General features: G+C 42.1%; 1 protein-coding gene across 1 annotated transcript in view; it reads left to right on the top strand.

Annotated features, from left to right (window-relative positions):
• The first annotated feature begins 3,969 nt into the window (after positions 1 to 3,969).
• LOC105567627 overlaps positions 3,970 to 18,557 on the top strand; it is a 72,356-nt gene continuing 57,768 nt past the window's right edge. The window contains exon 1 of the mRNA XM_012022627.1: positions 3,970 to 4,825. Coding sequence (XP_011878017.1) covers positions 4,759 to 4,825 — 67 coding nt within the window. The 5' untranslated portion in view covers positions 3,970 to 4,758. The remainder of the gene's footprint in view (positions 4,826 to 18,557) is intronic.

Below are 18,557 nucleotides of genomic sequence, written 5' to 3'. Positions count from 1 at the left end.
GCAGGCCCGGACATGAAAATACAAGACTGGAATGCTGCGACAGTGGCCAACCAGGAAGACCGGGAATCCCGACGGGACCGTGCGTTCAATATTCATCTGCATTGTTGTCGTTTGGCTACGAGCGAGAAAAAGAACCGGCAGTCCATTCACCCTACGAATCTTTTACCGTTACGCGAAGTTTTCGGTCGCCTGTCTTTTCTTACGAATCCAACGCTGGGCTTAAGACATGTTGTAGTCTCGTCAGACTCCACGGAGGAGACGGAGGAAAAGTCCCATTGTCGAGACCACCGTGAAGAATCTGTTGAGGACGCAGCTTGTTGTCAAGGCGCAACAAGCTGCGGGGGAAATCACGAACGCCGGCAATCTTACGATCATCGGCGTTCCTATAACGAATTATTTTGTACGCGTCTTTTCTTTTATCGCGGATGTAAGGAGCCCCATCTCTGACGAGTGTCGAATTTGAATTTAAATTTGAGTAGCCGCACGGCCACGTAATTCCCCGGTGAATACCAACGATCCGCGCTTCCTAAAATCTTTCCCCGGGAAGATGTTAATCTAGGAACGAGTCCCCCCCGTCTCGACACCACGTTGCCGATGAACTAGTTACTTCTCTCCTTTGGAAAGCAGAGGAAACCTTTCGAACTGCGCGGAACTATCTCGGGCCAGCGACAAGTTTCGTGTCCGCGTCGATGGTAATCTTAATACGGTCCTCCGTATGCCACGAAGTAGCATCTAAATCACGTGTCGTGGGACGGGCGGATCTGACTTAAACACAGTATTGTTTGTTTCTCGATTATTGTTACTGACGCTACAACGGGATTAGGAGGGAAATGTTGGGATTTGGCGATGTTCAATAGGTTTGCGGGAGGATACTTTTTACGGATTCCCATCTCGTTGTTCGTTCACGGCATGTCGGAAGGGTTGAGGGAATGAGGATGGGACTGGGGATCGGAATGGAATCCGAAACCCTCTGTCCCTTCCCCACACCGCCCCCCCCCCTCCCCAGGTGCGCGTGCGTCCGGTACGTTCATTCACCGATCCGTCCATTCATTCATTCTCTGCGTTCCTACGCCCAACATTATTGTGTCTAAATGCGTGCCTCGGCCATTCAATTCAGCCTTCATTCGAGATGCTACAATAAGATAATTTTGGTACACATATATATATAGTGCAACTGGAAGCACTTACAAGAGTGTCTTTCACAGAAAAAGCTACGTTGGATGTTGTAAATGTGGTTACATTATCTGCGTTTTATTCTTATATGATTAATGACGAATTATAAATACAAAGTCATTGATATTATCAAATGCAAGATGCAGTGGTATTAATTAAATACAAGATACAGCGCTATCTTGGTATCATCGTGTATGACATCACTGATATTCGCATTTTCGATTCGTATGCTAGTACGTGAAGCTGAGAAAAATCGTATTGTTTTACATATTACAGCTATATACGCGTTTCACGTCGAAATATATACCGTTGAGGACTAGTTGAGTTCCAGCCAAATATAATTCTCCCGCTAGATACAATCGATGTCGCATCGATGCTTAAATACAATATCTCTTTAATAAAACCTTCTCGCTTCGGTGAATCTCATTTTGTACGGGTGGGCAATCTCGTTTTCCAAACCATTTCACGATACTATCAATACATCGCCTATTAAACTTTGCTGAGAGAGAGGGAGAGAGAGAAAGAGAGAGACTCTTTATAATCTTTAGAATCTTTGTTTATTAAACGCTCTGAGACAAATTCCCTCAAAACGTTAGACAATACTACATAGACATTAAAAAATAATTGCATGTAAGAATGAACATTTGTATAATACAGAAAATTAGAATGTTAACAGAGAGAGAGGGGGGGGGGACTATATAAAAATTATAAAAGGGACTATATAATATATACCTAATTATTACACTGAGAAAAAGTTATTAAAATGACTATATATACGTTTAGTTGGCAGTATTTCTTCAGTTAAAATACATATGTTTTTAAGTTAAACATACAGTCGTTTATCGAAACATATTTTTCTGAATTGATAAATATTTGCTTGACACACTATATCAAAAATATTTTTCGATTCAACACTTTTCTCAGAGTATAAATTATTGAATGCGATTAAAGATTAAAGACAGACTACGTTTGGTTTTACGTAATCAATTTTAATGATTTTTGTTTTGCGGACAAAGATTTCTCTGACACAAAATTCTTCCACAAATATTGCAAAACTTTACTTTTTAACCGTAAGTGAAAAGTCTAATGTCTGTTCCTACCAATAAAGATTAATCTCGGTTTAACTTAATTACTTTATATATTTTAAAAATCAGAAAACGATAAAACCGCGAGTAAATTAAGTTAATCTGCATTGGTGGAAACGAACGTAAGTGACTAAGTCAGTAAAAGGAATAAGATGTGAAACAGAAATAAGCGCGATCGTAAGTACATTTCGCCGCGGCGAAAACGTAAATCGATTTAATCTCGAATATGATAAGTCGCGCGCGTCAGAATTTCGCACGGGTGCGTGAAATTCGAAACGACGCTGATTATCGACTGCGGTTGCGGGTTGCGGTGTGTGTATAATTTGCCACAATCATCCGCGTGTAATCCGCATGTCCATTTCACGCGCGCTACCCGACGAAAGTGCCGCGTGCATGCAATTACAAAAAGACGCTATCGATAACAATGTGAAAAACGTCCGTTGATTTGCCAATCGAGTTAAACTGAAGATTACCGATTCTATGAGTCACAGATCGAAACGCGACGAGTCATCGATTTAGCCAACCAAAAAAAAAACAAAGAAGACCCGGCCATTACTCACGCGAAAACCTTCCGTCGGAAAACCGGAATCGAGGGAGGGAAGGGAAACGCGTCTCCCGGGGGGAGGCAGAATCTATCCCGAGTAGAGATGATGAAAAAAAACAGGTTTTTTTTACTTCGAAGTAAAAAACCGAATTAAAAACCAGTTTTTTCCGGTAAAAAACCGTTTTTAAACAAAAATCTGACAATCAGATGCAAGAACTCACTGAGCTGTTGTGTCTCCTGAACGTACTTATTGTTGCACTCCGCAGTGACCGAGCTAGAATAAAAAGCGCTTTGAGTTTACAGAGTAAGTAATATTTTGCCTCAACTTTTTCTCTTTTTGTTTTACAATAGTTTATAATGGATTGTATATTCATTCCAAGATTCGATTTGGCAATAATTGTGTAATAATTCTATAAAGAATTTGTAATATCTTTTAGTTTTCTTTTTTATGTTTTATATTTACTTTACTTTTCATGTAAAAGGAACGAGATGTTTTTTATTTTCATTCAAACATATTAAATTAACAGTATTTTCAATTTTATTTATGCAAAGCTTACAATTTTAAGTTTGACTAGATTTTTATTCTTGGATTAGTTAAATATGTCATTTAAACATTCTAATGTATGTCATTAAAGTACACGCTAACTTCAGAGGCTGTGTTACAAGTTAAAACTAAAATGTGATAATTTCCAAAGATATACATATATCAATAGTTTCCTAGTGATTGAATAAACACGTTTATTCAAACAAAATAAGTTTTGAATTTAGTTCTTGCTCCCTACAGAAGTACCGACAATAATCTAGCAATAAGTACATCCATGGCCACCGCCACTTAGACATCCCAGACAGCACACCATGTCTAAAAGACAGCTTTAAGACGTCTTTAAGTCTAAAAGACGTCTTAAAGACGTCTTTATGATGTCTTTTAGATATGTGTGCTGGCTGGGATTGTACTACATTTTGATTATTTACAGCTATCTTTACACAGAAATATTTTGAATGAGTGCTAGAACAATAATGGCGTCAAATGTCCGAAGAAAATACATACCCGAGTAAAAAACTTACTTTAGAGCCTGGCAAAAAAACTTATTTTTACTTGATTTTTACTCAAAGTTTCCAGTTTTTTTTTGGTACCTTTCATCCCTAATCCCGAGACCCCGGCACAGCGACGCCGTCGGCTCTGATTCAAACGTAATTGACGCGTCGACCGCACGCGCGCTCGACGGCGCGCGGTGGGGGTAAGAATGGAGAAACGGCGCCGGCCCTGCCGGCGGAAGAACGGCCTGGGGTGGGGAGAGACGGGCCGCGCACCTATGTCGACGCGGAACTCGGAAGAGCGGCGCTCCCGATGGCATTCGTCTGCGAGCTGCTGCGCCGCGCGGTCGCCCTCGTCACGTCCCGCACGCTCTAGAGCGACAGACACGCGGCACGTGCGCGCCTCAATCAACCCCCGGTTCTGATCGCGCGAGCCCCCGGGTCTCTTGTACGGTCCTCCCTTACGCTCGCGCGCCGGTAGGTACCGAAGTGAGGACCGGGCGAGTCTTTTCTCTCGCCCCCGCCTCGTTGAATCTCCTTCCTCCGCGAGGAAAGCAATTCGTACCGCGGTCGTCGTCGTGCTCCGTTATCGAGGGAAACCGGCGTGACGCCGAGAGGCGCGGAACGGTACCCGCTCGCCTCCGCGCGGCGAAATTAGCGCGGAAAGTGCCTGCACGCTCCGTTTCGTCTCGCGAAGACGGAAGGAGAACGGGAAGCGGAACGCACACTCGCCGACCTCGTCGACGGCTTCCTTCCCGCGGCGGTTCCCTCGTGTACATCGCTGTGATAGTATCCCCGCGTTCGCCGGCTCGTCGTCGGTGGGCCTCTTCTCCGGAGTGACGTCCGGGGACTCTCGCCAGGACAGTGAAGGTTAATAAGTGTGCTGTGACAGCTGCGGGGAGAAAACGACCTACGCGAAGAATGGAGCCGGCCAGATTTCTGCTGCTGATCCTCCTTCTGGGAGCCGCCAGCTGTACAGCTACGCCGAGTGAGTACACGCGCTTTTCGATCTTCCTGCGCCCGTAACCGGCCCCCTCGAGTCGAACCCGCCACGTGCCGGCCGAGGATTTATTATCGCGCGACCGCCGGGCTCCCGAGGCGCCGGTAATTCACGCCCGCGCCGGCTCGCGTCCCCCGCGAATCGGGGGCGATCGATTAAAGCTCGCGCTCACCCCCCCCCCCCCTCTACGGGTTACGCGATGAATGGAGATCAACCGCGCGCGCGCGTGGGCGTTCGGTTGCGCGGCCCGGGGGATGTTTTCCGGAGGCAGCGAGACCTAACGGAGATCAATTGGACAGCTGCGTTTTCGGCGTGGCAAGTTTGAGGCGTCGGAGCGCTCTTTTGCGTTCGAGTGAGCGGGAGAGGGGAACGAGATGGAAAGGGAGGAAGGGCGCTCCGACGTCTCAGGTTTGCGTATTGTCTGCGAAAGTGGCTACTTTTAAAGTAAAACTCGAAGTAAAAAAAGAAATTGAAGAAGACATTCTCCCCGTGTATTCCGAGAGCTAACGCAAAATTTTAGACAATCTAACGCAGGATTGCATTAATCCCCATCAAACGATAGTCGTCCCAGCGATACCGAGCCGAAAATTGACTGCGCCATTTACGATTTTATGATAATAACTGGAGCAATTCCATTTCTGAATCGGCCAGCGCTATCTGGCATCGCTTAGCTCCTCCGAAACCCTCGTGTAATTTACGCTCGGAGAAATATACGGCTGTGGCGTAACGATGTTAGTGGCCGCAGATCCCCACGATACACGTCTCTCCGCGGGCTGTTCATCGATCGACCGCTAATTCACGGCAATTATATCGAGGGACGCAGGACGCGTACGGAAGCGCCGGCATCGTAATTTGCGCGATAATGACACATTTTCGCTCGTTCGCGGTTCAGCGAGCCTTTTGTGAGGGATCGCGCCCTTGAGGGGCGCAGGGAGGCGGGAGTAGAGGCACCCTCTCGATTTCTTCCGTCGGCGGATCCTCTCGTTTCGGCCTCGAGTCGCGAGCCTCTCAAGCTTCTGTGTCCACGACGCTAGAACTCGGTCCAAGAAATGTGTAGCCAATCAACTTGCAGCTTATGTCGCGTAGCTGCAAGTTGGCCGCACATTTCTCGAAACTAGAACTTGGACCGAGTTCCAGCATCGTGGACACAGGCCATCGGAAGCCGAGTTCTTCTCTTCTTCTTTTTGATATTTGATTATTCTTCTGTCTTCGTGCGAAGAACAATTGTTCTCGGCAACAGTGGGGATCCTGGAGTGACGGCTGAACTTTCAAATCGTCGATAATTTAACGTCCTCCATTGTCACTCAGGACGTAAAGATGTTTTGGGAACACATACATATACATACACAGCACAAAAGAGACAAGAACAGAGATATTCATGAAATATATCTATCCTTTCTAACACATTGCAGCGCTATCTGTTGCAAGATCTGGCACCTAGGGTTTGTCATTCTGTAGTTACACTTCAGGTGTAAAGATACGCGTTTCTACATAAAATTAAGTTCTTTGGTAATCTTTTTTTATTAAACTTTTGGTCTTAGTTTTACTGATTTGACGCTATTCTTTGATCTAATCCGAATTGCAGACTGCTTTCGACTTGTTTGAATTGCTTCCGCACCCACCCTATTCGCCAGATCTAGCTCCCAGCGATTTTTTCCTGTTTCCTAATTTGAAAAAATTTCTCGGGGGAAAAAAATATAAGTCAAATGCTGAGGTGGAAAACGCTGTAAACCAGTATTTTTCAGGTTTAGACAATCAATTTTTTTCTGACGGTTTAAAAGGATGGGAGAAACGTTGGACTAAATGTATCGAGTTGCAGGGAGACTACGTCGAGAAAAAAATTTTGTTTTGCTTTGAAATATGTGTTTTTCTTAAAAAGGCCGGAAACTTTTCAAATGGCCCTCGTATATAATTTGTATGCAAGCGAACGTTTGTTTGAACTGACAGCTTTACGTGCAACACCAAGATATATTTTGTAACTTTTGTTCGTTTTTAGTCTTAAACTGACCAGCCTGCAATGTATTTTTGAATACATATGTACTTTAAGTGTGCGAAAGAATTTTTAAATCTGTTAAGCCAATTCGAAGATAGCGGCGTCACGCTACATGTCGGTATTTGCCGTCGCTCCAGCATCTCCCTAGGATCAATTTTTTTTCTGCACAATTTTTTTATCTCGCGAAAGTCGATCGGTTTGGCTGCCGAGAGACTGACGTTATGGCCCCGGCTTCTCCCATCGACCAAACACATTTTATAGATATTTCCGTGACGGCATCGTCCGCATTCCCGTCAATTCTCTTCTCCTTTCGTGCATCGCGGGACGCGCGCTCGCGATCGGCGGGATCGAACACGCGATCACGAGCACATCGCAACACCCAATGTCACCGATACGCGACTGATTGTCTACACTCGACAAGTAAGAAGAGCCAGTGCGACGGCGCGCATCAGCGTTTTATCAGTGGAGTCGTTTGAACTCGAGCGCAGAGTCGGCCGAAGCGCCGAATAAATTTTCTCTTCGCTTTTTCACCTTGTAATAAATTGAACGTGATAAGCCGCGCATATTTACAAAGAGTCATAGAGAATGCACGACGCGCAATCTCTTCTATTCGGGAGGGAAAGAGCCTTTTTAGCAACTTTTTAATTTAGCGGTTACCGCTTTATGAATGAATAATGCACGAGCTTTGGTTTTCTCTTTTCGTCGGCGATTAAATCTGCAACGTTGAAAAATGACTCCTCCTTTTGTTTGCGCGCCAACAAACGGCGACAGAAATCCACAGAGCTTACAGTAGTAAGTATTTGCTGTAAAAGCCTGTAATTATATAAACATGAGCCAACGGTACTGCAATTATCGCGCTTTCAACGTGCCAGCTTCACTTAGCGAGTTCTCATTCGTCCCGCGCGCGCCGTTAAAAGGAGGCTAGGTGTAAAAGATCGGGCACTGGTCGGAGTAGATACGAAATTACGAATGCAGATTGCAAGTCACGATTGGAATGTTACGGTGTGCACGTGGGTTGCACCTTACGTCGCGACGCTCGAACGAGCCGTACCGATCCAAGCCAATCTGTCGGATCTTTGTCGCGTAAGATTTTACAGGAGTCGTCACATACTTAACCCTTTGAAAAGATATAGAAGAAATAATGTTTCTTTTTTTTACATAAACGTTTAATACATGTATATATTATACTTAAAAATAATTGTCAATTATAAAAATGTTTTTAATTTAAAAAATAAAAATTATTATATCCCGTGTTTTTAAAAATAACACAAATATTCGATTACGTACGTTAATTGTAAAAAGCGACGAAAAGTTTAAAGAACGTGATAGCTCATAATGATTTCCGGGGAAAATCACTGGGACGCAATGGATTAGCCACATGAATAAGCATCCTTAAATGTCCACTGACAATGATTGAGATGTAAAACCTGTTGGAGCAAAAAAATACTTGCAGAGAATAAATTTAAAACAGGTAGACACATTTTTAGAACGGTAGCCTGATACTCTTTAAGAATACAAAAAAGTCGTGACTCTAAATAAAAGGCAGACAAATTTCCTTTCGCGTAAATATCGCTCTTGTACCGTGAGCAGTTTGATTTATGAATTTTCGTTTGAGAGTTAAGGTTTTACTGACGCCCAAACGATTTTTCAATAGCTTCGACATATTCTACTTTTCATGGTAACATCAAGGATAATAACCTGTTTCGATTCGCAAACACGTGCACGCTTGATTCCAGACTCATTTACATTAATGTTACCGTATGCTATAGAAAATATATAATTTTAACAGGAAACGCGACACTGATTTATGGTGCATTTGCAGCGGTGTTCTTGGCATTTAAAATGTTTAGTGACTGCACGGAGAGAATTTTTTTTAAACTTAATCATTTATTTCATAAATAAAAGCTTACACGAGGCGTGTGTGACTTTAAGATATCGGGGTCGGAAATTTATTTGACAATTTGTACAACCAAACCGACCTGCAGCACATACTGAAAATCATATACTCGTCGGACAACAGGGCACATATTCCGGATGTATAAAAATTAGACGCATGACAAAGCAAGAATTTCGAGACTTAAGTACCATAAAGATTTAGACGCCACGTTCGGAGCGATCTGTGAAAGAAACTCGACGATTATACGAGTTTTTAGAGAAAATTTGTATATACTGTGCTATTGTGAGGTGACAAAAGTGCCCGCAGGATGAAGAGGTATTTCTTGGAGCGAGCAAATCTGCAAAATTTTAGAGGAAACCTTTAAAACGAGCTTCCAGACTTGTATACCTCCTTTTCCTTTCTGCTCACAGTGCGTTTGAATCTTTGAGGAAATGCCGCGCACTCTTGCGCCTTCGGAGATTCAGGTAGAAGGCTCGTTTCACCGCGTTGTAAAATACACAGAAAACCCGACGAGCTGTGTAGGAAAATTGAGAAAAGAGTACGTGTTTTCTCCTTCGTTGACGCCCTAGAGTCACTATTACTATTCCGGTATTCAGGTGTGGTTTACGATATTTCTTTTCACGCAACGGCATTTTCACGGCAATATTTTATGTGTATTATGTGCTGCAGGTCGGTTTGGTGGTACAAATTGTCAAATAAATTTCCGACCCCGATATCCTAAAGTCGCACACGCCTCGTATAAGCTTTTATTTATGAAATAAATGAAAATGAAACTTTTATTTACGCGCCATTAATTTTCTTTTATATCGCACGCTGTGTCATTATCTCCTTGTACCGTCAATTAATGGCAATCAGTTTGTAAGCTATTTTACAGATATCGCATCACTGCGGTAAAAATCCAAAATCCGCTCTTGAATGAAAAGCGAGAGAAATTAATGTGTACGTTATTCGAGATAAATTACGATTTTATTTAGCTAACTGACCACTCTGCCAAGAATGTAGTTCGCGACGGAAATATAGCACCGTGCCTTGTCAATTCTTCATCGGATTAAGTTAACGAGCTGCGTTCGCGGCGCTGATTCTCACGCTCGGTAGGTAATCTTGATTCATAGAAGACCCCGGCTACCTTGGTGATCAATGGCAGCCTCCAGGAAGCCAACTAGTACTCGAGGAAAAATGTACTGTAGAGGCAAACAAATATCTTTAGCATAAAACTTTAATCGTGTTTACGAGTCGCATTTTTATTTGCCATAAATTTTCGGAATCCTCGCGCGCGCGGAAGGAAGAAATTTAAAAATTGATCGTGTTTACCTCTTTATACGACTTAATCTAAAGATGAAATAAATTATCAGTAACATTTTGCACAAAAAAAAGTAATGAATCTAGACACTATCGAGGTGACGTTGCCTGCACGGACATTAATAATTCCGTCGTTCATGAGATTACTCATGCTTGAAGCTCGTCTTCGCAGAACTCTCAGGTGATTCTGTACGCCGTAACGTCTTCATATCGACGCTTTGTCAATGTTTTCTAATTCAAGTTATCTGATCTTATCTCGTACTACATTTACGTCTCAGTGTTCATCCTTGCATCAAGTTCGTAGCTCAAAATTAACGGCTCACTCGAAACTGCTTTGCTAAATCTCAAGTATTTGCGTCACACATTGAAACGTTACTTTAAACCGTCAAATACACAAGGGTATGAAAATTCGTCCTAGCTGTTAAATGCACACGAATAAATAACTATGCTGTGATGAGGCAGATTGAAATATTTCTCGGAACGATTCGTATTTTAAACGACGTGTTACAAGAGAGATAATCAGATTCAGGTTTTATTTAATTTTTTTTTTACTTTTAAACTGTCGCGGCGCTTCTCTCGAAAAAGCAACTCCGTTTCTTTTCACGCATGCACCAATCAGCGGGCACGGCAACAACCTGTGACACCTATTTCCGCGCGTGAAAGAAGGATATCGGCGATGTGTGCGATTATCATCGACACGACCTGACGTCGACGGTGACTTTTTCTTTCAATACGCCAAAACGGGGCTCTTGCTCGTCGCCGTCATCCAATTTACACCTTCGCGCGGCCAAACTCGGCAAGAAAGGGTTCTCGAGAGGCCATTAGGACCGACCCGAAAATGTTCTTCTTCGCGCGCGGAGACTCCGGGTTATTTCGGTCTTCTCTGGTCCAGGGCGTATCAAGGGCGGCTCCGGGATGACCGTGCGACCGTGTATATTTTAAGAGTATCGACGCGAGACACGGATATTTATCCTGCACATCGGTAAAAGCACGTTGCAAGAATGTATCTTTGATACTCGATTTTTATAGCTTAATATTATTTAGGAATATTAGTTTATTAAACTTTATGATTTCTCTATTCTGATATAAACGTGCACGCGAATTGAAAGGAAATTTAAAAGGAGACAGCAAAATTGTATAGAAAATCATATCTTATTAAACAGTACAAGTATAATTCTATATTATTTATAAACTGATACTAATCGACTAAAAGTAATGACGAAAATTCGACAGAAAATTGTACGAAACCAGACATTTCGTTGTATGGTAATGGTAGATTATTTATAGACATTGAAATATTAGATAACAATTCTGTCGACTCAACGTGAATAAGAAATAACAATTACGTTCCACCGATTCATTACTCGAAGTGCTAGATGGAGATAAAAGCACGGACGTTCGGAAAGTGATAATTATTCGAAGCCGACGAGATCTTGTTGTCGAGACAAAGAACGGAACGATATCGTTGAGGGATCTCGTGATCTTAACCAAATACCTGGCGGACGCTATAATTATTGGCCCGTTTGGGGCCAAGAAGTTTCGGCCACCCGACTGTCTTCGAGGTTGTCCCGGAACGCGCTTAATCTCTTTGTAAATTGGATCAATTAAGCAAGCCTTGTCAAGCGAGGGGTTCGGTTTAATTGACTGAGTGTGTCAAGAGGCGATAGCATCTTCAGCCGCGAACTTATTTAATGAAGTTGGCAGTGGTGTAGACTTAAAAACCAACCGGTGTACGAATTTCTTTCTTTGTAAAACGAATAACAGATAAAAACGTCGATTCCATGCGTTTACAAACGCGAATAAATCTTTCGCTATTAATATCTTGGTCGTTAAGCTCTTTAGTTCTTAAAACTTCAAAATTGCATGAGAGATATTTTTAAATGCCATTGAAGTGCGGGCGCAATCACAATTTTAAAATACGATAAGATGACACAACATAAAAATAAAAATTTATTTTTTAAATATTACAATTTTAAAATTGCCATTCGATATATATGACGTTTTCGCCATCGTTTAATACTTTTGATATTTAAAGAGATAATCTGTAATACCCATTTACCCCATTTATCTTTTTCTAATTTTAAAACCTAGAGAATGATAAAAAGTAAGTTAAACCGAGATCTAAGTTAATCTGTATTGATAAAAATGTACATAAGTATGGCGCGGTTTCACCAACGTTGTTTAACTTTAAACTTAGCTTAATTCGTTTTTTGTCCCTTTCCAACTGTTACTTTAGAAAGAGACAAACGTGAATTAAACCAAAATTAAAGTTAAGCGACATGTGGTGAAACCGGGCCCGAGTAAGTAAAGCCAACGGCACACGATACTATTTTTCCTACTGGATTGCAAAACTCTACATCCTTATTGGTTCTCGTAAGCAATCCAGTAAGAACAATAGTATCGCATGCCGTAGGCTCAGCACTGACCACGGTGGAAGGATATCCGCGAGTCCCGCGCTGTTAATATCCGTGAGATATAAGTTCCGTGAGATGGAATCGGACGGGTTTTGCCGCCGCGAGGCGAGGCAACGCGGCAGCAACGGGCCGGACAAACGCGGGACAGGCCGAAAACCGGCGGCATGACGGAGCCGCACATTTAATTCGTCCCGTCGCCTCAATGGCACCTGTCGTCCCCGACCGGCGGAACGGAGAGTCTCGCAGCTTCAATGTTGCTGCCCATTAATCACGATCGTCGGATGCATCGCGCGCCGTCTCGTCGTCGCCCGACGCGGCGGTGGTTTCCCGACGTTGACGAGGCGGCCGGTGCCCCCACGTTCTTGCCGCGCGCGCGTCATCCATCATCGCGCCGGCGACAGCCGTGCTGGTATCAAAAGCCGCCCCGACCGTGTACACGAAGATAAGTCAGCCGGTCCGACCTAAAGTTTCGAGGTCCGCGGGCCCCGAAGATAAGACGCGCGAGCCTTTGGACATTAAGGCGACGGTTCTCAAGCCGCGAGTCACTTCGGGCTGTTTCCCGAGTCGAAATTTTGGTACTATTTTGACACTTTTAAGGATAATTTACACCTACTTAGCTGATCTGTACACCTACATAGACCACATTATAATTTTTTACTCCTCCCTTGAATCTTTAATTTTAAAAATTTACTTTAGCTCTTACTTAAAAGAACCCACTTTAATGCTAAATTGGTAAAAGTAGAAATTTCCGACACGATCAGTTTTAAAGTAGGAGTAAATTTTGTACTTGCAGTTCGACTCTTTTACTGTCTTAGGTTCTATATAATAGATTTAAGGGTTCAACATGGGGCAAAAATTTCGACTCGGGTTGCGAGCGTAGCTTCGGAGAGATTTTTCTTATACAGTTTTTATAACTTGTTGATAGTGTCCTGAATTTTTTTTTTTGCTTTTGTTGAACGCTGCCTTTCAGCGCCCAACTGAGTATGCACGTTTGTGTACGTAAGAGATATCAAATAGCTGTGCAGAAATAGAATTCTACGAGAGGCCGGGAGTGTGATTCTCGAATATCTCTAGAGGCTGAAAGCTCACACTCTAAGTGAAGCGTCTGGGCGCCACTGCATTAGGACGCATGCCAACGGGGCGATCATTAAGAAAATAGATCAAGTTCTCGGCTAGCTTTCAACTCTGAATTGAGTTTCCCCCTGCGGGTTAAACCGTTTCGCAAGCGAGTGGCGCGGCGGAGACTCTTTGATCGGATGATGAGTCTCCAGCTTCTCGTTTTTCGCAAAGGTGCTTCGCCGTTTCGGATTAGGCGGCACAATTCCCCTTTTCAAGACCGAGTCATTCTGCTTTCAACTTTTTCTCACAAATGTATCAGATCTTCGTTACGGCCTTAACGGCTGGTCCCATTGTTGTATCAAAAGTTGCTGCGTTCAAATTGAAATTTCTGTTAATATATTGTAAAGTCAAATTGAATATTTTTGTTAACGTACGTTACTTCTTAAATGTAATCACAGTTTTCACAGTTTTAGCAACCTATTCTGATTCCGTTCTTTTGACACGCGTTATCTTTTACCATTCTTTACCACTTTATTACTTTATATTATTAGTACAGAGGAGACAGTAGAAATTTTAAACCTGATAAAGGTTGAAGCGCACGTAGCTTATTGTTCACTCTTGTAATAAAATCCGCGTGCCGTCACGTGTGCCGCTAGCGTTGGCCGCCTGTAGTTTAGACGATGAAAAGGCAAGAATCGCGATCCGATCGATTACGACGGATTATGGAACATCGACGGAATAGATCGGGATACAGACTCTGCCTGGTGTTTCTCCTTACGAGGCCAGGAAATTAGAACCATTTCCAGGGCAATTTCCTGCCCCCTTCTAGTACATATGATGCCCTCACTCCGCCCTTTCATTCTTGCACGACGAAAGGGCCATCGTGATATTAATCTAGCCGCTCTTAAGGGTGGCGCGCGCGGAAAGAACAGATGCAACATGCAGCTTTTTTCCGATCGATCGATACGTGGGTGGAGCTCAACGCGAAAGCCATATGCTAATTTTCATTGAGCCATTTTTTTACCCTAGTTATTGAGTCTTGTAATAGATTTTCAAAAGGTAATTTATATTTGATAAATAATTGTAGAAAAAATGTATCGTGACACGTTTAAAATTGTGCGTCACGTGACAGTTTTTGAATTGCGATACTCCTACTTTGAATTTTAAGGCGGCTCCTGCCCGAAGGAGCGGTTAGTGCGGGTGCTTTGATAGATAAAATTTACAACTACGACATACTTAAATTTCAATTTTTTCTACTTTCGGTCGGTTTATGCAGGAGCCAACTTAATTCGAATAAATTAATATCTTTTTATCTGCTTCACTTTAATCTAATACGTTTTCTTCGTCGTTTCGTTTTTATCTTTCACCTAATTTATTTCACGCTACCTTTGTTATTACTCTATTTCGTAACAATAAGCATTTAATAGTCGGCCGCAGTCGGCCAAGTTGCCGTCTGGCTCGTCGTTTAGAATGGCGGAGCATCGTGGGCGGCCGAATTTTGATCCGCGTATTATAGTACATCCCTCTCGTAGAAGGGAGCTGGGATGGTATCAGAATTCTTCTTCGGAGAGTCAGCCCTTGAAAATTCTAAGGAATATCTCGCACGGGAGGTCTTCTTCTCATTGAATCTCTAAAGAGTATCCTGTTCCAAAACGGCTCGATATTTCTGAAGTGTTGCAAGAATTTAAAAAAAACAAGTAGGATTGACTCTTTTTCCCATGAATCAACAAACAGAAATCTTTACGCGTAGTACCTGTACATATTATTTTAACAACGAAAAAGAAGGGGAGAATTTAAATAATAAAATTATTAAAATGTCGAAATATAAAAATCCTAAAACATCAAGATTACATACGACATTTCTCATCTTTTTACTTATTTAAACAATCGAATTTCTCTTTGTAGTAAAATCCTCTTCTCCAATCAGGCACCATATCAAAAGAGTCAGGAATGTTCTCGATTCCACTTTGTTAGAATTAGAGTTTATAATTACGAACGATAAGCGATTAGAATTTTGAAATATCACGAGTGTTTAGAAATCGCCGCGCAGTTCGACTGCTAACATCCGACAGAGTGTTTCCGTACGAGAATAGTATTCGAAACTTCTATAACCTGCAGAAACGCTTACAAACAGAAACGTTACAGAAATCATAACTGATGAATCATATTCGAGCTCATGCTAAGGAGGACTGAGAGAAATGTGCTCGCCTTAACTGCGTCCATTCGCGGATCATTATTGCAAAGTCGTTAGAAGCCCAGCCTATAATCTTAAACGGAATTTGATATTTTGCATGTTACATGTAGATACATTGTATAGAATTCAAAAGTTAAGAATTTGAAATTAAATTAGTTTTTATTAAAGGATAATACTAAGTTATAAAATTGTATATTAACGATACCATAACGTAATACGTTTGATTTATTATTAAACACTTTTATTACACAACGAGAAATCGCCGTTAAACGCGAGATGAGCAAAGAGATGCTTAGATATCTCGGCTGCAATTATGGATTAAATTACTATCATTATGTTTATGGAATAATTGCACAATGACTCAATGACGTGAGAGTTTTCCGTTGCAGTTAATTGTGACGTTTGAAAAATTCCCAAACGAATAGATTATTACCGGCGATACGGAACAATTGCGAAATGCTAATGTGCTTTAAATGAACGAGAAAAGCATTTTGTTAATAAAACGGATAATGCAAATGTGCAGCAATTTTTGTAGAAAAATTTCGAGAGAGATATTTTCTTCGAGCAGTCGTTGGCGGTGTTGCAGGCAGTCGGAAATCGTGGGTGGAAAAAGTGATCGGCGCGCAATTTTCTAGCGAAGATCGGTGTATGTTATTGCATCGCGAGTGGGCCGCCAAGGATTGATATGCAAATGCGTCTTTTACGCTCCGTGGGTCTCGTTGGTTATGTTGGCAAGTTGAAGACTGGGGAAAGAGGAAAAATGTACATATATTTCTATGAACTATTCTTCGAAATTAATCAGGAAAACGATCGATCTCTTTTATTGCTTTTCTTTAACCTGTGAATTAACTTTAGCTAAATCTTAAAGTCGGGAGGGTCAAATTACATAAATTGGCAAGTGCAAAATGAATTTGTAATATTCACGGTTCAAAAAAATGACCATTTCTTCTTGTGAGTCGAAATAAAAAATATTCCGAATATGCGGTAAAAGCCGCATTCTCTCTTTTCGATTGCTAAATTTATATTTCAGATATCAATATGAGAAATATGTGGCAATTGAAATTTATACAGAATACATTCTTCAACTGTACGTAAAAAAACTACATCGAACGAGCTGATCCTTTTTCCCGTATCTTTTTGTTCAAATCCATTATATTTCGTATTATTTAATGTAAGCGCACACATGCAAACAAATTATACGCGACGTTGACAGTTTTTATTGGTTCAATCGTAATTACATTCATTTACAATTAAACGAGTTCGCGCAGGTTCGTCCGATTTAGCGTTTCCCAGAAGAGCACTCCTCCTCTTTCTCTCTCTCCTTTCATGGCCGGCAAGGGATTTAATTTCAAGTGCAACGTTGTGATGGACGTGGTCTCTCATTATATAAATTTCGCGATGCAAATGAGAGTTGCGTGCGATGAGCGTCGGTTTTTGTCGCTGGCTCATCGATCGTTAAGTGCCATACGATTTACGAGCGGCGGTACTCTCGTTAATTTCTCTCGACCTGTTTGCAGCACCGACCGACAGGATTGTAGAATCACGTGCGTATCGGTCCTACTTCCCCGCCCGTTCCCTACTCATATTTCTCGTATGAATCACGCACGGGCGTAAGGCAGGATTAATTTTCGTTGCGTGCGAAGGCTGCGAAGGCGCGTGTCTTCCTCGACGACAGCGCTATTCGAGATCGAGATTGTTGCGTTGGATTACTACGAACGATTATTCCAGTCCGGCTTAACTTTCCGATTGTTCAAAGAAACCTAATGTTCGTCCGCACAAAATTGACTTGAATTGAATTCAGTCCTAAAATAAAGTTGACTTGAAGCTAATTCAGTCCTAAAATAAATTGACTCGAAGCCAATTCAGTCCTAAAATGAAGTCTTGTTAGATTAATACAAAAAAAAATGAAAATAAGATGCGATTCAGACTGTATCGTTTGAAATTATTAAATCGTTCAAGCTATAATACTTTTGTACGATCGTTAAATCGTTAAACTGATTTGAATTCAGTTTAATTATTAAATCCTGACGCGGCCTAGCCTTCGCTTATGGGGGGATTCAATGCAATTCAAGCTCGATCGTGAAACAAATCCCCTCGTCGCGTCCCGTCCTGCCGCTCCCTTTGTCTCAGGGAATTCAATGGCTTCGCCATTTCGCATCCCGAGCAGCTGATAGCGAAGCCAACGACGTCGCTTTCCCACAGTTGCTACGGCGGTTCCCATTCCCGCCTTCTTCTCTCGGTCGTTCCGTGCGACGAGCAAATGTTCGATCGCTCGGAAAATAACGGATATACACTTCAGCGTCGCTTGCTGTCATTCCCGAACGAAACTTTCGAGCAGAACGCGAGCGGAAAACCGCAGGGATACGCGCCCGCTCGCGAGCTGCCGAAGATCGCGTAAATAAACTCCAGTACGTTTCCGCGTCGAGCGGACAAGAGTGTAAAAACGAAACTCCGTCCTGTAGATTAAACTCTGCAATTGCGTTAAATATTTACCACCTTCATATCGATTTCTCGTAGCGCGATTGGTTTCGTTGCTTTTGTCACGCGACACGCAGGGGAGAAACTCCGTGAGTTTCATCCATTTATTCGTGGATAAAGTTCAAGCTAGCTCTATGTATTTATTTGAACTGTTCTTTGAAGTATCGATTTAACAATTGTACAAAAGTAACTCGAACAATTTCATAATTTCAAACGATACAGTCTGTAATTTATAATATAACTGAATTACATTATTCTCATCCTTCTTGTATTATTTTAACAAGACTTAATATGTCAGGACTGAATTAGCTTCAGTCAATTTATTTTAAGACTGAATTAACTCTTTTGTTAGTTTTCAATTGAAGTAATTCCCTCCAAATCATCGG

This window comes from Vollenhovia emeryi, unplaced genomic scaffold (genome assembly GCF_000949405.1).
Source record: "Vollenhovia emeryi isolate VEMERY1.0 unplaced genomic scaffold, V.emery_V1.0 DF939136.1, whole genome shotgun sequence".
NCBI lineage: Eukaryota > Metazoa > Arthropoda > Insecta > Hymenoptera > Formicidae > Vollenhovia > Vollenhovia emeryi.
The sequence above is the reverse complement of the archived record's forward strand: the minus strand, read 5'-3'. Positions and strand labels throughout refer to the sequence as shown.